The sequence below is a fragment of the Schistocerca americana genome, chromosome 7, assembly GCF_021461395.2.
Source record: "Schistocerca americana isolate TAMUIC-IGC-003095 chromosome 7, iqSchAmer2.1, whole genome shotgun sequence".
NCBI classification, from domain to species: domain Eukaryota; kingdom Metazoa; phylum Arthropoda; class Insecta; order Orthoptera; family Acrididae; genus Schistocerca; species Schistocerca americana.
In genome coordinates this window covers 367,919,545-367,944,074 of record NC_060125.1, presented here as the reverse complement: position 1 = coordinate 367,944,074, position 24,530 = coordinate 367,919,545, and the positions used below count along the sequence as shown (strand labels likewise).

Below are 24,530 nucleotides of genomic sequence, written 5' to 3'. Positions count from 1 at the left end.
TTTCCGAATTGCTCTTCTATCTCATGGATACGACTGTTCCGATCGATTGTTCGGCAATTGTGTACTCTGAAAATAGGAGGCGTCTTCGGTAATTAATGATCAGTATGTTACATTAGTTCATGTTGAGGGCTGGTTACCAACCCCTGCAGCATGCGTCGATTCTCCGCCTATCGTTCCAATTTTTTAGAGTTGGACTTTTCTGAGCCGGCCGGGGTGACCAGCGGTTCTAGGCGCTACAGTCTGGAACCGCGCGACCGCTACGGTCGCAGGTTCGAATCCTGCCTCGGGCATGGATGTGTGTGACGTCCTTAGGTTAGTTAGGTTTAAGTAGTTCTAAGTTCTAGGGGACTGATGACCTCAGCAGTTAACTCCCATAGTGCTCAGAGCCATTTGAACCATTTTTGGACTTTTCTGATGGAGGACGACTTCCCTTTTAGCGACAGGCGGACATTTTTTTGTACTTGACAACGAAACAACCCATAACGAAATTTTGTCGCAATAGTTACGTTTATCTCCCATGTAGACGATAAGCATTCCGGAAATTCATGTCATTGCTGACTTTGTTTTTTTAAAATTCACACTCTTGCAAATGCTTTTATGTATCTCAAAAACGTCGTCCGTGGCCCACAAGTGTCGTCGAAATTCATTCAACATTTTGGCTGTATCCTCTCTCCCTTCGAAATCGTCCATTTTGCGTTCTTTTTATGCGGTGTCCAAACTGTTCCTCAAATCTTATTTCTTTACCTCGCGAGGAGTGACCTTTATGGCAGACTGAAAAAAGTATTTACAAATGGGAATTTGCTACTGTGGCTTGCATGCTGAGAGTGTTGCAGGTTTCTTCAGGTATTTCATGTCCATATCACTTACATGCGGCGATCAACCCAGTAAAGTGTACAGAGAAGAACGGCAAGCCTACTTATAGGTTGCGTTAACTGACGTTTTATTCTAATAATAGTGTCATATCCGCAAATATGAAGGTTTGCCTTAATGTGGAAAAATTACATTTAAAACATAACAGGATCAATAGTAGAACAAGTACTTTTTAGTGTTTGGCAAAGAGTCTATACCCTATATAAATATTGCAAAGAGCTGTCAGTTGCAGTACATAATGCATCTCCTTCTTGGTTTGCAAAATTTGTTTTTGTTAATAGATCGCGCAGTGTTTTGGATCGTGAGTGGAACAAAGCGACTTGTTCACAGTGTTCGGTCTGTGAAGATGCCACGCAGGGTTGTCAGATTGGAAAGTGAACCACCGAATTTGTGTACACCATAGCGACGTTATTCCAATGTTTAACCTCCATTATGAGACAGACAACACTGAAGAGCTGCCTGTTAAAGAGTCACCCTCACTCAACAGCACCAGTTGATGACCGCGATCTACAAGTAATGGCTCGTAGGTATCCCGAAGAGAATGCAACAGAACTGCGCACTGCGTTTTTGAAGGCATCTGGGAGGTATGTGTTACTCAAACAGTGTGCAACCGCTCCTGCGTCATCAGTTTTTCCCTTAGGCGTCCGCACAACAATACAAACCTCTCAGTACCGTTGAGCGCGAGAAAGGTGGGCCAAGGAACACTTGGAAAGAAACCCTGATCAGTGGTGTCGCGTCCTCTTCACCGTCGAGAGCACCGTTTGTCTAACTTCCGATGATCTTCTTTGTCCAGGTATCAATGCACATCTCAAGCAGCATATCCATCGGTTCAACAGGGAGGTAGCTCCTCTTCCTGAAGCCTCTCATCACTACTCCTACCTTTTCTTCAGTTCTACAAAAAACATTTGGGCGACTGATTCGTCCGTCAGCGCGTTAATGCACCAGCGCGACATACCCACCTCGCAAACGGCTTCCTCCAGCTGGCAGGAATCATCTGAATGGACAGCTCTGCGCGAACGTTTGATATGAACCCGACTGAGCAACCTTAAAACCAGCTGCAACTTGCAGTTTGTCGTCGCAGGAACCCTTGTCGTAGACAGGATGACGTCGAGAGGGCCGCCGTCGAAGTGTGGGACGTGCTTTAACAGCAACATCTCGACAACCTTGTGTACAACAGGCCAGATGTAACTGAAACATGTTACGAGGTACACCGTACTGACAAAGGTCATGGGATAGCTTCCAGTATTGTGTCCGACCTCCTTTTGCCCGGCGTAGTGCAACAACCGGACGTGGAATTGTCGTTGGAAGTTCTCCTGCAGAAATAGTGAGCCATGTTATCTCTGTAGTCGCCTATAATCGCGAAAGTGTTGCCGGCGCAGTCTTTTGTGCACGAACTCACCCCACGATTATGCCCCATAAATGTTCGATGACATTAATGCCGGACGATGTATAGCCATATCATTCGCTCAAATTGTCCAAAATGTTCTTCAAACCAATCGTGAACAGTTGTGACATGGCGCATTGTCATCTACAAAACTTCCATCGTTGTATGGGAATATGAAGTCCATGAATAGCTGCAAATGGTCTCCCCAAGTAGCCGAATGTAACCATTTCTAGGCAATGATCAGTTCTGTTGGACCAGAGGACCCAGTCCATTCCATGTAAACACAGCCCACACCACTATGGAGGCACCACCAGCTTGCATAATGCTTGCTTCCAACTTGGGTCCAGGGCTTTGCAGGGACTGCGTCACTCTCGAACATTACCATCACAGCTCCTACCGATTGAAATCGGGACTCATCTGACGAGACCACGGTTTTCCAGTCATCTAGGTGCCAACCGATGTGCTCGCGAGCCCAGGAGAGGCGCTGCAGGCGATGTCGCGCTGTTAGGAAAGGGCCGCGCGGGGCAGCCGTGCGGTCTCAGGCGCTTTGACACGGCCAGCGTGGCTACCCCCGTCGGAGGTTCGAGTGCTCCCTCGGGCATGAGTGTGTGTGTGTTGTCCTTAGCCTACGTTAGTTTAAGTTAGATGATGTAATGTGTGAGCCAGGGACCGATGATCTTAGTAGTTTGGTCCCATAGGAACTTACCACAAATTGTTAGCAAAGCCACTCGCTTCGATCATCTGCTGCCATAGCCCGTTAACGGGCCAGATTTCGTCGCACTGCTCTAATGGATAGATTTGTCGTACATCCGACACTGATTTCCGCAGTTATTTCGAACAATGGTGCTTCTCAGTTAGCACTGACAATTCTATGCAAACGCCGCCGCTCTCGGTCGTTAAGTGAAGATCGTCGGCCAATGCGTTGTCCCTGGTGAAAGATAATTCCTGGTATTTGGTATTCTCGGCACACTCTTGATGCTGTGGACCTCGGAATATTGAATTCCACAATTATTTCCGAAGTGGAGTGTCCCATGCTTCTAGCTCCAACTACCACTCCGCGTTCATAATGTATTATCTGCCGTCGTGCGGTCGTAATCACGTCAAAAACCTTTTCACATGAATCACATGAGTACAAATTGACATCTCTCTAAGTGCATATCGCTATCCAGTCACTTTCGTCACCTCTGTGTATTGTTCCCACAGTGAGTTACTGCCAGTACGTAAACGATTTTTCACATGCTGATTGTAGCATGGTTATTGGACCATATCGCTTATCGCTTTAGGAATAACTTGCCTGTACACGATAGCCGTAAGCTCTTTGAGCGTGAAAAGTTCACCGTCACGTACCAACGAAGTTTTTCACGACGGCTCCGTTGTACAAACTGTTGTCGGTGCAGGTGTCGCACAAATTCTCTATGAAAATCCGAGCTTTGGACAGTACTTTACACGTGAGGCATGCATCTTGACTTGCTTGCAGCTGACTTGATTTCCAACAGACTTGAGTTCCTGAGAAAGGCAATGGTGTTTACGGTCAGAAGCTCGATTTTGTTAGAGAAATTTTTTTCTAGGACTATTTGTAAGAACACTAGTTAGTAATCGATTCGATATTTACAAGAAAAACTCTCACTTGCTTTGGGTGTGTATTTTATACGTACAATAGCGAATACTATAAAATTCAGTGACCGATTTTACACTGTCCAGTCAAATTGATGTGACCCCCTACCAAAAGCCTGAATAACCTCCTTTTGCAGCGCGAACAGCTTTGAAACGTGCAGGAAGAGGGTCAGTGAAGCTCTCGAGGTTCCGAAAGGGATCTGGAGCCATGCATTCAGACTTCATTGCCGTGGTCAGATGCGCTAGGTTTCTCGGTTGAGGACCCACGACGCCAACAGCCCGATCGAGGTGGTCCCATATTTTTGGTTAGGTTTAAATCCGGGGAGGTTGGTAGTCGTGGGAATACTTTAAACTCTTGCTGGTGGTCTTCGAACCGCACACGTGCACTGTGAGCTGTGTCGCACGTTACATTGTAGTGCTGGTATATGTCATCGTGCCGAGGAAAAACAAATTGCATACAGTTGCGGACATGGGCCCCTAAGGATAGATGCATACTTGTGTTGATCCATTGTGCCTTCCACTCTGACCAGATGGCCCAAGGAATGCCACGTAAACATTCCCCATAACATAACTCATGTAGGGTATTTGCTTTCAGACGATTCATGCCGTTTACACCAACACCCATCTGTCCTTTAGAGCATAAAACGATTTATCTTAAAAGGCCGCCTGTAGCAGCTCAGTTGACGTCCAGTTGCGGTATTGGCGTGCAAATTCCAGCCTGCGTCGCCGACGAACAGCAACCGGCATGGGGGTATGAACCAGGCGTCTGCTGCGGAGACTCATGCGCAGCAACGCTCGCTGAACGGTCGTTGAGGAGACATTGTTCATAGCCCCTTGGTTCATCTGGGCGGTCAGTTGCTCAGCAGCTGCACGTCTATTCTGCTGTTCTCGTCTCCGCAGCCGTCGTTCGGCCCAGACATCGATGGGCCCTGGTGCACCGCAGTTGCCTCGGCGCTTGTTGTGGATAGCGCCATTTTGCCATGCACGATACAGTTTAACAACGGCAGCACGCGAACAGTTATGGCTCTGAGCACTATGGGACTTAACTTCTGAGGTCATCAGTCCCCTAGAACCTAGAACTACTTAAACCTAACTAACCTAAGGACATCACACACGTCCATGCCCGACGCAGGATTCGAACCTGCGACCGAAGCGGTCACGCGGTTCCAGACTGACGCGCCTAGAACCGCACGGCCACACCGGCCGGCTGCGATCAGTTAACAAACTTAGCCGTTTGGAAATGATTTCACTCTTGTCCCGAAAGCCAATGATCAGATAAATCGCTCTGGTCCTCGCATCAAGACATCGACTGTGCTGTTTTCCGCTTCTCCCGACATACTTCACATACCCTCCACTGCTGGTACTGCCACCTACCGTGTGCGAATGGTTATCGAATGTTGACGTTGAACATAGGCGGTACTCACATTGATGTGCACGGGATTAGTCGAGCGGTCTAAGGCGCTGCAGTCATGGACTGTGCGGCTGTTCCCGGCGGAGGTTCGAGTCCTCCCTCGGGTATGGGTGTGTGTGCTTGTCCTTAGGATAATTTAGGTTAAGTAGTGTGTAAGCTTAGGGACTGATGACCTTAGCAGTTAAGTCCCATAAGATTTCACACACACGTTGATGTGACTGAACCATATACTTAATCGATAGTAAAATTACTAAATTAATTTCCAAATTAATAAATGTTTGGTTTTCTAAAATGTGTTAATTTGGTCCATGCGGTTACGTTTCGCAACTGTAAAGCTGATATGGAAGCCCTTGAGGAAGAGGCTCATGCAGTATCTTTGTACGGCTGTGTCGAGTGGGTTCCTGTTATCAACGGAGTGTGATACGCCCCTTTGCACGATACACGCTACCGTTACACGCTAGAGATAGTGACGCCGTTCCCTGTGCCAACAATATGTATCACTAAAGGAAAGGGATAGAGTTCATAGAAAATATTCTCAGGAGTCTTTGGATCTATCGAATTCCAAAAGTCAAGGCCCATTTTCTTGCCTGGTTATTATGTTAGTAACCATGGTCATTCCTGCCGTAAGTGGCGAAAATATTGGCTTAACATTTTTCAATAAAAAACGCTACTCAAGACAATGCTAAGTGGTTATAGCTGGAACAAATGATGATCTACTTGTGCAAGAAGGAAATGTGTTTTCGCGTCTCCCGACAAGGTTCATATACCCTTCACTGCTAGTACTGCCACCTGCTGTGTGCGAGTGGTTATTGCATGTTGACGTCGAACATAGGCGGTAATATTTTACTTGTAAATATCTCGACATAAAAATAAAAGTGGTGGCATTTGCAGGACGTAAATCAGTTAGAGCTAAAATAATCATTAAAAATGAGGCAGTGGAGCAAATTATCAAATTCCTTGGTGTTGGATCTATGATACTACTCTCTCATGAAATAATGATGTAAGTACAAAGTATGTGTGGCACAACCAAATGTCATGTGGAAAATAGCGCAAGAGATACTTGTACATTGCTTAAACTGTATAAAGTGATGGTAGTACCAAACTTGTATGAATCTGAATGATGGACACCACTTATGGAAAGGGAAGAAAGTACAGAGCTGAAGTCGCTTAGATGTGTCATTGCCTACACATTACTTGATAGGAAGAGAGGTGAAGATACCAGGGAAGAAGTAAACATATGTAAGCTGGTCTGAGAGTTAGTGAAGTTCTGCAACAAATGAGAAGAGCTTGTAACAAGAATGCAGTAAACCAGAAAACCGTAGTGCTTATCCTCCACGGTACACAAAGCAGGTCAGAACACTGTTGCAGAAACAATGAAAAAAAAAGTATGCCAAATTGAAAGAACTCAAAATCTCCTCGCTGTCGAAGTATCAACAAAATCGGGGGGAGGGGGGGGGGGGAGGGGAGAGGTTGATTTGATCATTCTCCCAAAGAAACGAAATACAGAGCAGAATATTTCAAGACGGAATAAATATGAGATGATAACATTTGCAGCCATTATTTCTCAGCTCCTACACCATGTTAATCATGTAGATAAGAATAAATATTATCCATTTAATATTTATTTTACATCTAAAAATTTCATCTGTGATTGTATTAGAGATAACTTAAATCCGTAAAACAAACAGCAGTTGTTTAACTATACATTCAAATGTTCAAATGTGTGTGAAATCTTATGGGACTTAACTGCTAAGGTAATCAGTTATTAGACACACAAAGTTTACTGGCAACACGTGTAGGTTAGCTCACTGTCAACAGGTATAGGATTGTGATTTATCACCTACGAGGAGAACACGGCAAATGCCATAACCCGATTTCCCAGAAATTTCGCTCAGTGAAAGAGGAGCCAAAGTAAGCGAACTCGTATCTCTGCTTCCGTAGATACTTGATCGTTTCCGAGAAAACGACGGTCGAAGTATTCGACTTACTTTAGATGCCTTGCAGCGCGTGATGATCTCAGTCGAAATTGTGGCACAGTGGATAGCATCGCGGCCTCTCACTTTCGAGCCTGTGTTCATAACCCGGTAATTTTTTATTATTTTATTTTGCTTTATTTTTATTTCATTTTTCTAGCCATGTCCGTTGAAGGTTGCTACACGAATGTTTCTTATCAAGTTACAGGCTACAAGGACGTTATATTAATTCTAAAATTACAGCCGGGTTTCACTGTAAGTGTCATACATGTATTATGTAATATATGTGTGTATCGTATTTTCATAGGTTAAAATCTTTTTAAATTCTCATTTTCTTATAGTTCATTCATATACTAATTCATATATTAATTCTTATATTTATTCTTCAGGACGTTTCAGTGTATTCCTTGGATGGTACCGATCGTAGAAACAATCGAAACATAGCAATTCGCAAGACCACCGGAATCACGGGAAGGCAGGTTTGCCACAGTGATATCTCTTCGTGTGAATTTCACTCTAGAAGGAAACGTCGTCAATATTGCTGAAGATTTCACGAGTTGACAATAATTTCGCGGCAAACCATGCATAAAGTATCGTTTTGCCAAAAACAGGCGCTTGCAATCGATTATTAATCAAGATAACTACAAGAATTTCATCGAAAACAATTTCTAATATTTTCTCATTAATGTACTTTTTTTTTTTAATTCATTCAGCAGATACAAATCGTTAGACGAATAAGGAAAACGTTATTTCAGTATACATTGGAAAACATTCGTGCAGTAATATTCTACAAACGTGGGTAGTCACGTGAAAAATAAAAATAATAATCGGGTTTCGACCACGGGGTGCTGAAGTGAGAAGCGCGGCGCTAGGCAATGTGCCTTCGTTTCGACTGGGAATATCGCAAGTTAAAAGGCGTCTAAAGTGCGTCGAAATCTTTGACCATCGTCTTCTCAGAAACGGTGGAGTAACTACGGATAAGCTGAGATACGTCTTTGCTTATTCTGGCTCCTCTTCCACTGGGCGAAGTTTCTGGGAAATCAGGTTATGGCACTTGCTATGTTCTCCTCGTCAGTTTGATACAGTATCATTGTCCATAGTAGGAAAATCTAAAAAATGGTTCGAAATTGCTCTGAGCACTATGGGACTTAACATCTGAGGTCATCAGTCCCCTAGAACTGATAACTACTTAAACCTAACTAACCTAAGGACATCACACACACCCATGCCCGAGGCAGGATTGGAACCTGCGACCGTAGCAGTCGCGCGGTTTCGGACTGCAGCGCCTAGAACCGCGTGGCCACCGCGGCCGGCGAAAATCTAAATATTATACCCAGTAACACTGCATGTTCCATAACAAAATATATACAGTTAACCATTTATCTTATTTCATACTTCAGTGATGTTATCTAATACGAATAGGTGAAACACGTGTGGTTGGAAACAAACTAAACGTTCGTTTGTTAAAAACTGATAATGTTTACTCTTGTATGTGTATATGATACACACAACTCAAATACAGTTTAATCGTCGTGATCGTTCACTATTTTTTTTAAATTCTGTTGGTGTTAACGACAATAATAATTTCATGTGACTTGGTGGCCTGGTGCGAGTCTTTCAACTGGACGCTGAATCGGCGACTTGCGTGTCCCTAACCTTCCCCAATTATCCATCAGGAGAAAAAGGATCTACAGTTTGACGTGGAGTTCGAACCACGTGTCGTTCCTAGCGACTCTTCGCATCATTGAGAGATGTAGGCTACGTTAAACGCTGACTGAAAATCTGCGTGGCCCGACCGGAATTCGATCCCGCGACCTCTCGGATCCCAGGCACGCGCTTTACAGACTAGACAACAACTAGACCACCAGGCCTGACGCCGCTGAAGATAGGCATTGTTCTAGAACGCTTTGTGGGTGTTCATCAATAAATATTTATACGGTGGGTGGTTACTACGTGGATGTTCTTCCCCTCCTTTCCTGTTCCAGTCGCGAATGGCGCATGAGAACAAGCCTCCGTGTGAACTCGAATCTCTAATGTTACTTTCACGGTCTTTCCGCGAGATATATGCAGGAGGAACCAATATGTTAATAGACTCGCCCAGGAACGTACGCTCTGAGAACTGTAACAGTAAACCACTTCTTAATTATGCCTCTCTTGTAGCGTCTGCCTCTGGAGTTGGCCGAGTGAGTGCCTCACCAAAAGTGCACGTGACAAAACGCACTGCTTTTTTTTTCTCTTTTGCCTTAATCAGTTCTACGTGGTTGTGGGACAAGGCTGAGGAGCGACAAACTATCGGCAGAATGAAGGTTTTTTTCCTTTTTTTTTTTTTAAGATAGCTTTTTCATGGGTGGACTACACTTCCTGAGGATCCTTGCAATGAATCTCGTTCTACGACTAGTTCTATGTAGTCGTCCCATTTTGTTTCGCTCCTCGCATACACACTCAGATATTTAATGGGCGACTGTTTCCATCTGTTTTTCAGTAATCAAAGAAATAAGTCCTTGCAACTATTAATGCACAAATGTTATATTTGTCTAGGTTGACGGTCAGGTGCCAACCCCTGCACCAGGTGTCGATTCTCTGCAGGTCTTCCTGCGTGGCACCACAGTGTACGAGTACTGAGCGTTACCACTTCTCTGTACACAACAGCATCATCCTCGAACAAGCTTATGGAGCTTCAAATATTGTCGACTATGTCATTCGTATACATATTCAGAACCAAATGGTCATAAAATACTCATGGGGGTATGTCCGAAGGGAGCTTAGGTACAAAGCTTCGTCTTCACTAAGAATAATATGCTGCGTTCCATTGGCAAGTAGTCGTAAATATAATGACGAATTTGGCCAGATGTTTCGTGAGCTTCTGTCGAATGCGTTCCGGAAACCGACAGTATGTTATTTCTGTCCGTGTAAAGAGCGCGGTGTAGTTTTTCTCACGCCGTTGACAGTTAGAGGTATTAATTATTAATGAAAACTAGCTGTATTATTTCACATCCTTTGTGACACGACCGGTTTCGTTTCTTCGAACACCTTCAGGTTGCCTGAGTTAAACAAAACAGGAAAGTGTGCTAAAGCTACGGCATCTTAAAGACTTACACTGATTACATCCTTACCTCATCTAGTCCTGCTTAAGTCAAAATATAAATGGTCTGGTTGTCGCATGTAATGTTAAACACCAAATCAAAGAACACTGATCGTAAACATTCTGCCGACCGCTTGGTGTAATTATGGCGATCAGACAGGGCTTGCTGCGACACAAAAAAAAAAAAAAAAAAACTGCCCAGACAAAGCCGCTCCACGACGAGAGAAAACGTATAAACGTAGTATTTGGCCGTTGTCGGGTGTGATAGTCGACTGTGGGATCATAATCGTCACAAGCAACGACAAAACCTTAAGTACAGAACTAATGTGAAAGAGTGTACAATTAATGCCGCAGTTCGAAAGTAGAACCGAACGAAATTTAACAATTATGCACAATAACGAGGGAACAGGCGACAGTGCTTACACCAAAGTACATCGTCATTTCACAGCTGTGACATTAAGTGAATAATTATAGGTATCGCTTGTGTTGCAGGGCCAGCGACGGGGGCATGTACCAGACGCCGCCACCGCCGCCCAAGTCGCTGCCGGACAGCTTCCTGTCTGCTGAGGAGGGCGACCGGATCAGCGTGTCTTCGTCCAGCAGCCTCTACATGCCCATGTGTGGCTCCGGCGGAGGACACGCCAAGGTCTCGGTGAGTACCGGCTGCAGCGGCACATTTCGCATTACGTCAATCCTATGCCGGATATCGTTCGTGTAACGAGGCAGCCGTCAATTTTAGGAGTCATGGACGAAGTGTGTTAAGACACACCTGGTCTATGTTTTACGAGGGGAAGTTCAATAACTAATGAAAAACATTTTTTTCCGGGCCGTTTAGTTGAAAAAATGCGGAATCTGTTGTGAGATATCGTGGAATATTCGTGCTTCAGCCCCAGTAGTTCCGATGTGTGGCGGCGCTACATGTACCCTTCAAAATACCGTCTGTAATGGTGCTGCTTTCCAAGCAGAGAGCTATCATTGAGTTTCTTTTGGTGGAAAATCAAAGCATCTCATGTACACTACTGCCCATTAAAATTGCTACACCAAGAAGAAATACAGATGATAAACGGATATTCATTGGACAAGTATATTATACTAGAACTGACATGTGATTACATTTTCACGCAATTTGGGTGCATAGATCCTGAGAAATCAGTACCCAGAACAACCACCTCTGGCCGTAATAACGGCCTTGATACGCCTGGGAATTGAGTCAAACAGAGCTTGGATGGCGTGTACAGGTACAGCTGCCCATGCAGCTCCAACACGATACCACAGTTCATCAAGAGTAGTGACTGGCGTATTGTGAGGAGCCAGTCGCTCGGCCACCATTGACCAGACGTTTTCAGTTGGTGAGATATCTGGAGAATCTGCTGGCTAGGGCAGCAGTCGAACATTTTCTGTATCGAGAAAGGCCCGTACAGGACGTGCAACATGCGGTCGTGCATTATCCTGCTGAAATGTAGGGTTTCGCAGGGATCGCATACACGCTTCCAATGTGCGTTCACCGCGATGTCGCCAAACACGGATGCGACCATCATGATCCTGTAAACAGAACCTGGATTCATCCTAAAAAATGACGTTTTGCCATTCGTGGACCCAGGTTCGTCGTTGAGTACTCATCGCAGGCGCTCCTGTCTGTGATGCAGCGTCAAGGGTAACCACAGCCGTGGTCTCCGAGCTGATAGTCCATGCTGCTGCAAATGTCGTCGAACTGCTCGCGCAGATGGTTGTTGTCTTGCAAACGTCCCCATCTGTTGACTCAGGGATCGAGACGTGGCTGCACGATCCGTTACTGCCATGCGGATAAGATGCATGTCATCTCGACTGCTAGTGATACGAGGCCGTTGGGATCCAGCACGGCGTTCCTTATTACCCTCCTGAACCCACCGATTCCATATTCTACTAACAGTCATTGGATCCTGACCAACGCGAGCAGCAATGTCGCGGTATGATAAACCGCAATCGCGATAGTCTACAATCCGACCTTTGTCAAAGTTGGAAACGTGATGGTACACATTTCTCCTCCTTACACGAGGCATCACAACAACGTTTCACAAGGCAACGCCGGTCAACTGCTGTTTGTGTATGAGGAATCGGTTGGAAACCTTTCTCATGGTAGCACATTGTAGGTGTCGCCACCGGCGCCAACCTTGTGTGAATGCTCTGAAAAGCTAATCATTTGCATATCACAGCATCTTCTTCCTGCCGGTTAAATTTCACGTCTGTAGCACGTGATCTTCGTGGTGTAGCAATTTTAATGGCCAGTACTGTACTCGTAGGTGTGTGCAGTCTGTCTACGGAGACATGGCAGTGAACGAAAACACGGTGAGTTGTTGGGCGAGGCGTCTGTCATCATTGCAATAGCGTCGCGAAAATCTGTCCAGTCTCGCGCGTGCCGGCCGGCCGCACGCAGCTGTTGACTCCTACAATGTTGAAGCGTGCGGACAGTCCCATTCGGGGTGATTAACGGCTCACAAACATCTCGCTGCTCACCGGGACGTAGTAATGTTGACTCATTCCTCTACTAGTTGCGGTAATCAAAGGTTTGTGCCCACGGGGTTACTCGCCGCCAAACAGAAGACCATGAAGAGCAATGAAGGACAATCTTTGCGGAATTGCTTGCGCATTACGAGGCTGATCGCGACAAATTTTTGTCGAACATCGTCACAGATAATGAAACACGGGGTGATCACTTCGAATCGGTAACAAAACGGCAGTACATGGAGTGCCTCCACATCAGATCTTGTCCGAAGAGGAAGTTGAGAGCTGCACCATCAACCGGTAAAATCATGGCGACGGTCTTCTGTTTGATGTTCTCCCTCATGGTGCAGCGATCAACTCTGATGCGTATTGTGCTACCCCAGGCAATTGCAGAAAGGGCTTCAGCTTGTTCGTCGCAGCAAAATTGCAAATGAACTTCTCCTTTTCCGTGACGATGCAAGACCACACACAAGTCTGCGCACCCGAGAAGAGCTCACAAAACTTCATTGGACTGTTCCTCATCCACCCTACAGCCCGGATCTCGCATCTCGCCTACTTCCGTTTGCCTAATGAAGGGTACCATTCCATGGGAAGCTACACGTGGATGATGGGAAGGTTATTGATGCAGCAAGACGTTGGCTCCGATATCGACCAGTAGAGTGGTGTCATGTGGGTATACAGGCCCTCGGAGTAAGGTGGCGTAAGGGCGTCGCATTGAACGGAGATTATGTTGCTAAATAGGATTTCGTAACCAAAAGAGTGGGTGATAATATGGTGTATTGGAATCATGAATTTAACCAACCTGTTTTCAGAAAAAAGTACTGCATTACTGATTGAACTCCCCTAGTATAAATAGCAGCAGTTCAAAGTGTTTCCTGTAATGAAGTACAAACATTCAGACAACTCTTCGTAAGATTTCAAAGTGGTGCAAAGATTCCAACTTACTTTCCTTTCAAAAATGTAAAATTTTCTACTTCGGAAAATAGAATAAATGTGGTACCCTCTGATTCCAGTATGGACAAGTGACAGTCGCTCAGTTCTTACAAACATCAGGTTATAACAATTTATCGTGATATGAAATGGAGCGATCACATAGGCTCAGTAGGAGGTAAAGCGGATGGCAGCCTCGGTTCATTGGCAGAACACTAGGGAAATGGAATCAGTGTACAAAGGAGATTGCTTGCAAAACATTCCGAATGGTCATATGTTTGTGTGATCCATGGTGGAGCGTCACGGAGATGCCGGAAGGACTGAACTAACAAAAGCTTTATGATATTCACAAACTATCCCTTGAAAGCCTGCTTAGTAAGTTTCAAGAACCAACTTAAGTAATGAATCTAAAAGAATATTACAATTCCCTACGTATTACTCCCGTAGGGATCGCAAGGTTACTAGATTTCCATATTCGTCTAGAAAAAGTGTACTTGAAAAAAAATTACAGGGTATTGTTGATACACTTTTTACTATTTTTCCACGTAATCGCCATCCCGTTCACTGCGAGTAGTGAGCTGTGACACAAACTTCTTTATGCCCTCCTCGAAGAACTCTCCCACCAGCTCCTTCTCCCACCTCTGAACCACTGTCTGCTTCTGCTCGTCGGTTGTAAATTTAATTCCACCCATGTGTGCCTTCAGGGAGGCGCAAAGATGATAATCCTAAGGCGCCAAGTTAGGGGAGTACGGGAAGGGGATTCAAAACATCCAAGCACGCTCCTGTGGTCAGCAGTCTCCTCCTTTCGTTTTGAATGCTCCTTTTGATTTTTTTAGGATCTTACAAATCGATGTGCACTGATGGTCTCCCCTTAAGGCAGAAATTCGACCAAAATGATGCCTTTTCGGATCCAAAACACTATGGTCCCGATTTTTTAGCCCGAAATTGTAGGTTTGAATATTTTGACAGATAGGGAATTGGTGTGACGCCACTGTGACGTCTGTCGTTTTGCATCAGGCGTCTAATGAGGCGCCCACGTTTCATCTCCAGTCACAATGCGTAGAGCCCAGGAAACCCTCATCTTCCAACTCAAGTCGCTCAAGAAACTCGTGGATGCTAGTGACCAGATTTTTCGCATGTTGTTCAATCAGCTGTTTTAAATCCTATCTTGTGCACAGTTTCTGTGATAGTCTTGTACAAGAGAGTTCTGGAGAGTTGTGGAAACATCGCAGAAATTTCATCCACTGCCAATCGGCGGGCTTCATGAATAGTTTCCACGATTGTTTGCATCAGCTCCTCAGTCAAAACGGAAGGTCTTTTCACTCCTCTGTTCGTCATGTACATTTATTCTGCCTCCAATAAACCCCTTACGCCACATAAACAGACTCGTTCTGTTCACAATAAGTTCCCCGTAAAGCGTTTACATTTGCGAAAAAAATTAGGTAGATGTTATTCCTTGCGCGAATAGGAAGCGGTTCACAGCACGTGGTTCACACTTGGCGGGATTTCTTACCGGTATCCTTCACCCCACCTGTACGATGCAATGTGAGTTCACATACTAAACGTGTTTGTGCGATGCTAATTGCGGTCAGTGTTGTCAGCCTTCAAAACAATAGCAGAAACCTTAGCCAGTTGTAGTCCCAGTAATTTACTTTCTGGACTTGTCTCATAAGCCCACACAGAGGCGTTTAAGCATTCGGTCGTTTCGCGCTACATAACGTGAGTGGAACAGGAAGAAGCCCTGGCAACTGATAGAATGGGAAGTATCCTCTGTCTTGCACTTCAGTGATCTGCAGAGTATGGATGTAGATGTAGATACCGATTGGAAACGGTAGAATTCCCATGTCGTACCAGCATTATTAACTCAGTTCCAGTCAAACAAGAGTATACTAATATGTTGTCTGTCCCCTGAGGGCACCAAATTTTACTTAATAAACTGTAGAATGTGATGGAACACAGCAGTGTCAGCAACACCTTCTTGCTGAAGCTGTGGTTCCAAGAATTGCTCTTTGACACTAAAGGTTATCTTGAGGTGTCTCGTTACTCCATATGGGGCAGTTATGTTCCTTAACTTTTCCGCAGATGTGATATGTGGCTTCATCAGTGTACAAAATTTGATGTGTGAGGTGTTCGTTGTGTGCAGCCACTATCAGATCATAACATGCAGCTTGCCGAGGTATGAAATCTGTTTGGTCTAATTTGTGAAGCACCTGATTGTGGTACACTTTTCTTAGTGTACAGTGTAATTCTTTGTAATCGTTGATTTCGGGTCGTCATACTTGGTAAAACCACGAGTTGATGCAGTCAAGAGTTTTCTGATTAGCTGAACAGCCTCTTGTGGAATAGGTGGTCCTCCTGCGCGTGATTTGTCGGCAACGTTTCCAGTTCTGTGGATCTTATTAACAAGTAACAAAATGTCTTGTCTTGTTGGCGCTGGCGTTTGAAATTTCTCAGTTGACTCCTGCTGCACCTCCATATTACAAAAAAAAAAAAAAAAAAAAAAAAAAAAAAAAAAAAAAAAAAAAAAAAAAAAAACATGCAATCCCTCACAAACAAAAGACACACGTCCTGATATCGTATGCATTCTTATTGATTATTCCGAAAAATAATAGACCCACGTTATCACAGAAATTGATTTTGATGATGTATTATGTAAATGATCTATTAGTTTTTGGAAATGGATGACCACCCTCTACGTGTCGAGCTAATCAAATATTTTCGGAAATACTTCATATGATCGTATTTTGATCATTAGTTGATGGTGTCGGACGCCTTTCGGAAATCTAGGAAAACAGAATTTACCTGAATTTGTCGTTGCAAGATGTCGTTTCATCAATGAAGCGAGCTGTTTTTCACTTAGACTTCTTTCCTAAATCCGTGCTGATTTTTTGACAGAAACTTGCTTTCCTCCAGGAACGACATCATGCTTCAGGGTAGCTTTCGTATGAACAAAAAGCTATTAATCGGAACATTTGTAAAACATACGAACCGTACAAGTCACATATCGTATTTCCGTTGATGTAGAACGTGTTATGTTACACGACGAGAGAAGTGCTGAATTTTTAGAAGTGCAGGGCGATCCATATAAGCCTGAACTAATTCCCTCCAAAAGTTCGTAGAAACGGGAAAGTAGTTGTAATGGCCTCAGTAGCTCTGGAGGAATTAGAATGAGGTACTACTTTGTTCGATGTAATGCCGTGCTTACTCGGCTCGTGTTAGTTAGTTAGTTAGTTGTCTCGTCTGTCGCGGTTTGTAAAGTCTGAGTGTGTAGTTGGGGCCGCGTGGCAATAGCGAACAAATTAGTGATTGTTTCACAGTCTTTAGCTGGCAGAAACAAACGGTACACACTTCGAGAGCCGCTTTTCATCGTGAAAACATATTGGAAGGCAGACTCATTGGTTACGACACAATCGGCGTTCCGGAAAGAATTCAGTGTACGCAGTGTTCCGACAGGCAACAATTTTATTCATTGTAGGGAAGCTGGGGACAACTGTGACAATGGTAAGCACAGACCATGTGTGAGTGCACGGTTTATTAATAATGTTCGAAGACACTGAGCGAACTCTCCAGGGAAATCGTTGCGTCGGTTGTGCCATGAGACAGCAACTTCATATGGCACATGTTAGAGAGCTGCGAAGATATCGGTATTACAACCATACAGAGTGCACATGATGCAAGCGTTGCAAGAAACAGTTAATGAGAAAAGAACTCGTTACCGTCGATGGTATCAGAGGTTTTTTTATTCAACGTCCAGACATTCTCCCTATAACTTGATTTACAAGTGAGGCATTGTTCCATCTGTCAGGTTACATCAACACACAAAACAGCAGGTACTGAGATGTAAACCACCATATCATCCACGTAACACCACTGCATGATGAAAAGTTTGGAGTTTGGTGCGCGGTGTCAGCTTCCGGGATTGTTGGCTCCATTTTCTTATGCACAACCGTAGACACTACAATGTATACGGGCGTCTTCAATACATTTCTGGAGCAGCTGGCTGAGACCAAATATCTACAAGGTTATATCCAACAAACAACAACATGTCGCACGTCTAGCGCTTCCATGCAACTTGTAACAAGTTTACGAATAATCTCAAAAAAATTGTGCCCCCCCCCCCCCCGCCCCCCTGCCCGCGACATCCGACATAACACCCTCAGGTTTTTTCTTGTGAGGGTATCGTAAAAGCTGAGTGTACAAGAATAGACCAAGAACAACTGCAGAACTCCGTGAGGTCGTTACACACGAAATTAGAAACATTAGCGAGGATACACTTCAGGAATATGGTCAAACAGTACAGCTGTGCATTGTTGTTGGTAGAGGGCACTTCCAAATTTCCTGTGAGGACTGTGTGTGTGTGTGTGTGTGTGTGTGTGTGTGTGTGGCTGTGTGTGTGTGTGTGTGTGTGTGTGTGTAATCTTCCAATTGTGTATTATCACCTCCCAGAATTGCGAATGTGTCCAATTATTGGTCCCAGTGTTGCGGCTTAATGAAGTATCCAGGTTTGTATGGATCGCATTATAGCTTTCAACTGCAGCAATCACTTCGTCATAACTGGCGGATTGTTGTTCTCACATGGCTTCCTTCAGTTTTCGGAAGAGGAAGAAGTCCTCTAGTGCCAAATGTTATGAATAAGGTAGTTATGGAAAGATTTCATAGCTTCGCCTGACAATAACCCAAAATTCCATGAGCGGTGGAAAAGTGCGCATTTCCCTCCTGGAGTTAGAGCACTCGCAATCACTCTTCGCCTCTTCTGCTTTTTATCACGCCGCTAATTAGGTAGAACATTCCGTAGTACTGATCCATAATTGTGTGGCAATTTCTTGCATAGTCAACGATTCCGTGACAGTCCAAAAAGATAGATAGCATACCTTCTCAGAAGAGGACTGCGTCCTTGTCTCCGTTACCAGAGGTGATTTTGTAGGTTTTCATTCTTTGCTTGTAACTTTCGTTTCTGTTCCTTCTGTGAATATAATTATGCAGATCGCTTAATGTCTGTATTTATAATGCTCTTTCGGTTACTAACATACTCAGTCAAAACCTTAGAGCTTGTGAAAGAAGATTCAGGGTCAGTACCAATAAAACTGATAGGTTTTACTGATGCTGATGCCGAACCTTGTTTTACAGTTTCCGAGTTTCATCTGATGAAGGAAGTAGCCGGAATGACATTATAAATAAACACATATATTAAGCGATCTAGTTGGTTTTATTTACAGTGATCGCACACTCATGCAGAAAATTTGTTTCCTTAATTAATAAATGACAATATGAAAGCCAGCGATCGCCGTTGGTTCGTCCGTCAGAAGTGATCTGCCACTCCTTAGTGAGACTTCCAGACAACCTTTCCTGCATTCTGCTGACGCATTATACCGATACACAGTCACAATTTCATCGGGAATTTCCTTCTACGCTTTTCCTTGCAAATTCAAGTGACGAATCAGTGCACGCGCCACCACGTTACTCACCACTGCAACCATCGTGCTTCTTTCCGCTGCAGCTACTCGAAAATAATACCACGAATAACAGAAACGGAAACTGCACTGCCAGTGCTAATACACACGTTCAGATTCTCACTTTATTTGAAGCCCACTTCTGTGTGTTGCTGTTCGACTATACGTATACTGAGTGACATCCAAACGCAATTTTGTGAAACTGCCCGTGAACTGTATGACTTAGTTGTTTTCGAGTTTACAATGTTTGACCTAGCCTTTTATTGTACTCCCTGAAATTGTATTGTCCATCTAATAAAATACTGAACCACATCAGTATCGCGAAAATAACTGCTGACACGAAAGCGTCTTTCCGTATAGCTTAGGTACCTTCCTCTTTCTCCGTTTCTTTCACGAACAATAATATTTTATTTTTGTCACCTGTGTCTATAAGGCAATTTATCGGCCATGGTCACGCGAGCTCGACACCTTTTGGGTTACTGAACATGCGAATTTCAGTTTCAGTTTTGTTTCAAAATCTAAAAAGAGTAATAGTGTTCATTACTGGATTCCAAATCCGAACATATTAGGAAATTTTGCGCCTTCTGCTGCAGACCGTAGCTCGTTAATATTGCCGTTACCTTTACTACCGTAGGGAATGGTTTTGTGAACAACTGTTCATCGTTTTCCGTATTTCAATTTCCATTGCATGTTTTGAAGAAAATGTCAGACTCAGTTTCTCCGCACTGAAACCATCCTCTGTTTCGAAGCTATTACATGTTTGTGAATGGAAATAGATCGTACATTCTTAAGTAGCGCAAATGATCGAGTTACACGAGAGGTTCGACGTACCTCTGTATTTGGGATACACTTGTTTTAATCAGTTAGATACGGAAGTGACAATTCGATGTTATTTGTTTGTAGTTTTCACAAACGGTGATACCACATATTTTAACTAGTATGTGTAGGCAAGGTCGATAACGGACGCTCAGTCCCTCCGTAGGGATGCGTTGTTGCTGATCACCATATTATGCAACAGTGCCAGGGTAAAATTCGAAAGCACTCCACAGAGACTCAAGGGGCGAAAGAGTGTGACAATGTTATTATGTTGATGGTAATTTGTTATGAATGGTGACATTAACCTCGTAACTGGATGTTTTCCACAGAACTATTACAATAAGGCGTACGTATTTTTAATTAGAGGGCGGTGAAATTAAAGCAACAAATATTGTTCGTAGTGACATACGTAATACATCACTGACACGGGGAATTTTTGTAGACAGTTTAAAACATGCAGTTGTTAAAGCTTCTCGTAAGGAAGCTTTCAAGAAAGTGTTAAATCATTGTCCAATTTGTTTACTGACATATTGTTTTCAAAACATTGGAAAAAGTAATGTACTCAACAGTAGACTCACATTTAAATAGGAACAGTTTACACAGGATATCACAGTTGGGATTACTCAACAGAGAATGCTATTTACACATTCACCCACGAAATATTACAAGCTTTAAGTCATAAAATATTACCAGTTCGTAATTTTTTGTGATCTTTCCAACACGTTTGATTGTGTAGGTCATGTTACGTTTTTATTTACTTATTGCATATTTAGCTGTAAGGACTTCTCTCGCATGTGACCAGAAATAACACATACCAAAAAAATTACATAACCAGTCACATTAACAATAATTTGCATTATTAAAAATTATATATGGTAGTAATAATAGTAACACTGATAATAATAATAATAATAATAATAATAATAATAATATAAAGGCGTTAAGAAGGATATTGTTAGTTTAGCCCATGTGAAGCCTTGTTTGGTATTGTAAGAAGTAGAAGGCGTAATGAAACAGAAGAATATTGAAATGAAGGTGACAGTGGCTGTTTGGAAATAACAGACTTTCCATAAAGGACTCGTGTAGGCAAAACAAAAAAAAGGGGGAGGGGGGAGTGTTAAGGGAGCGAGTATTGACGAGAGTGAACTACAGACAAGAATAGTAAAGATATAACTGCTCGTATTGTGACTGAAGTTGGGCCATTACCTGTATTTTGAAGTGTCGTTCGTATGCAGCAGTGGTATGGTCGAATTTGCCGTAAATTATCATTTACGGCAAAAATATTCAGTTCTTGTCTAATATTTTCCTGTCCAACTTGGTGCAACTTTTGACTGCCCGTAAAATTTCATTTCAGCCGCCTGAACATGGCAAAAATCTCCGCTCTTCGCAATCCAGAATTCACTTCCATGCAGTAGAACAGGCACAACAATCACATGATGGAATTTAATTTTTGTCTCTCTTCGTGTACTTTTTAATTTTCTGTTGTAGTGCCACGTATACTCTGGTGTCTATTTCTCAGTAATTTAAAATCTGCATCCTAATCTTCGTTAAAAGTAATGTAGCTCCCTAGGTAATTGACCTGTTTCCAAATCTGATAGTCAGTTACAGTTTTGTTTCTTACTGGGCATTTCTTGTGCAACGCCGAATCATTCATAAGGCAATCAGATTTTTGTAATTTTTTGTATTCCTGGTACGTGAAGTTCAGAAATTAAATATCACTCACACGAAGCAATACATGAAACTCTGATGAATTGTCGAGCATATAGAAGTTGAAGTTTTCCAACAGTCCTGTATATTCCACGTAAAGACCAATTACTTCAACAGGCACGCGACCCCATTGTAGAGTGCTTACCCACCATGTCAGGATCCTGGTTTCGATTCCTAGCCGATTCTAATTTTTAAACAAAGGATTATTTTACAATCATTTCCGTCAAGCGTAAAATACACGAAGATGAAAGAAGTCAGTACTGACTGAGGCTGTTAATTGCTGGATCGCTGGGTTTAAGTCTCGTTTACATCATTCCTTTTTTCTGTTTAGTTCGAATACCTAAAATATAATAAAATTCATCAAATAGAAGCTAATTGCCATATATCTAATTGTCTTTTTAAGAAAAAAGCACGTCTTCGTATTTCTAATTACACGTCTCACACAAAATTCCTATTTTATATGCAGATATAAATTCTTAATTACCTATATTTTATCAGAGACTGTTAGTGAAGGTTGTTTAACGTAAAAATTAGTACCAATTAATTTTTTTTCAGTCTTAGGTGTTTTATGCGTCAAGGAAATGCTCATGGGACAAAATGGTTCAAATGGCTCTGAGCACTATGGGACTCAACTTCTGTGGTCATCAGTCCCCTAGAACTTAGAACTACTTAAACCTAGCTAACCTAAGGACATCACACACATCCATGCCCGAGGCAGGATTCAAACCTGCGACCATAGCGGTCTCACAGTTCCAGACTGTAGCGCCTAGAACCGCATGGCCACTCCGGCCGGCTGCTCATGGGACATGCACCTTTGTTTCAAAGACTGTTACAACCGGTAATCCAACCCAGGTCTCCCACGTTGTAGACAGACATTTCACCACGGAGCCCGGTGAAAAAAAGAGTTTGTTTTGGGGCTCTGAAGACGCTCAGAAATCTTCAGTGTCGATTTTCTCGAGACTTTTTGAGAGATGCAGCGAACTGCTTTGGGATATTGATATTTAAGTTCTGAATTTCACATACCAGAAATACGTATAAAAATGCACGAAATCCGATTACCGTGTGGTATTCTTGTTACATTTATTGCTATCTTATAATCCTTCCCAAGTAAGAATAAAAGATGGATTGACTTTTGTAGATCGTCGTCAGCATTTGCCATTAATATGTAATCAGTCAATAATAATAGTATATTATATATTTATTATGGGCTATATGGATCATTTACGGCTTTCTTTCTTTCAAATTTCTGATGGTGTCGTCTGTATAAATTTTAAAAAGAGTGAATTCCTCCACTGAATCTCTGTCGCACGATCCTCTCCTGCACATACCAGTTAGGTTCCTTTCAGAGTATGCTGATGCAACAGCTCTACTTAACAATCGTATAAAAGTGCTCGCTCAACGAAAGATCCGTACTCAAAGACTGCAAAGCTGCATAGGTCACACCAGTATTCTAGAAAGGCACTCTCACTCTGGCGTCTTCCTCCTCTGCGGTTAGTTTTGTGTGTCCATTCTACTTTCAGTGGAACTGTACGTATACTTCCAAACATTTAATGGGTGCACCTGCTTCCAGTAATTATTCTGGAATCATGTAATCATACAATAACGGGTCTTTCCGTCTGCTTAGCGCAGTACATTACATTTGTTAATGTCGAGGGTCTACTGACAACATCTGCGTAAAGCGTCCGCCTGCTGCATTTCTATACAATGTGCTACCGTTGTCACTTTTATATTACCAATAGCAACATCCACAAACAGCTTCATCAGAATTACGACGTTCTCCACTATTTCGATAGTATACAGGCTGGAGAAAAAAGCGTGATAAGATCAGAGTACGGTAGGGTAAAAATAACCATAGGTCTGAAATGCAGCGTTATGGAGCTACAGCCACAAAAAGACAGCCAATCATCTTCCACCATCAAAGAAGACGAAGTAAATGTTACAGAATTCGAACCAAGATGCTGCCAACATCATTTACTTAAGAGGAGTACCATCGGTGTTGTAAAGCAGTTTACTTTACTAAGACTAGGCATTCCGTATAGATTATTTAGGCCTACCAGTTAGATCGCTTTTAGAGCATGCTGATATAGCTCCGTACTGAACAATCGTATACAACAGCTCGTTCGACGAAAGGTGCGTACCTAAAGACTGGAAAGTTGCACAGGTCACAGAAATAATCAAGATAGGAAGCAAGAATAATCCGACGAGCAACAGACCCTGATTACTAACGTCAGTTTGCAGTAGTATTTTGGTACATACGCTGTGTTTGAACATTTAAAATACCTCTAAGACAACGATTTGCTGACACATAGACAGCAGCGATTCACAAAATGTCGTTCGTGTGAAACACAAGTTGCTATTTATTCTTGCGAAGTAGTTGGTGCTATCGACTGAAGATCTCAAATTGATTCCATATTTCTAGATTTCCGGAAGGCTTTCGATACCTTTCCTCTGAAGTGGCAGACTTCTAATCAGACAGCGTGCCTATGGGATACCGCGCCAGTTGTGGGACTGGATTCGTGGTTTCCTGTCAGACGTACAGTCCGCGGTAACTGACTGAAAGTCAACCAGTAAAACGTAAGTTATATTTGGCGTTCCCGAACGTAGTGTTATGTGACCAGTGGTCTTTCTAATCTATATGAATGATTTAGGAGATAATCTGAGCAGCCATCTTAGATTTGTGCAGGTGATGCTTTCATTTACCGTCTAGTAAAATCATAAGAAAATCAAAACCAAACCAACTTCAAAATAATTTAGACAAGATATCTGTAAGATGTGAAAAGTGGCAATTGACGCCATATAAAGACTCGAACCT

General features: G+C 43.1%; 1 protein-coding gene across 1 annotated transcript in view; it reads left to right on the top strand.

The window, feature by feature from the left end:
* The window catches only part of LOC124622942 (ankyrin repeat and SAM domain-containing protein 1A-like), a 579,621-nt gene that overhangs the window by 444,278 nt on the left and 110,813 nt on the right, over positions 1-24,530 (top strand). The window contains exon 8 of the mRNA XM_047148732.1: positions 10,827-10,986. Coding sequence (XP_047004688.1) covers positions 10,827-10,986 — 160 coding nt within the window. The remainder of the gene's footprint in view (positions 1-10,826; positions 10,987-24,530) is intronic.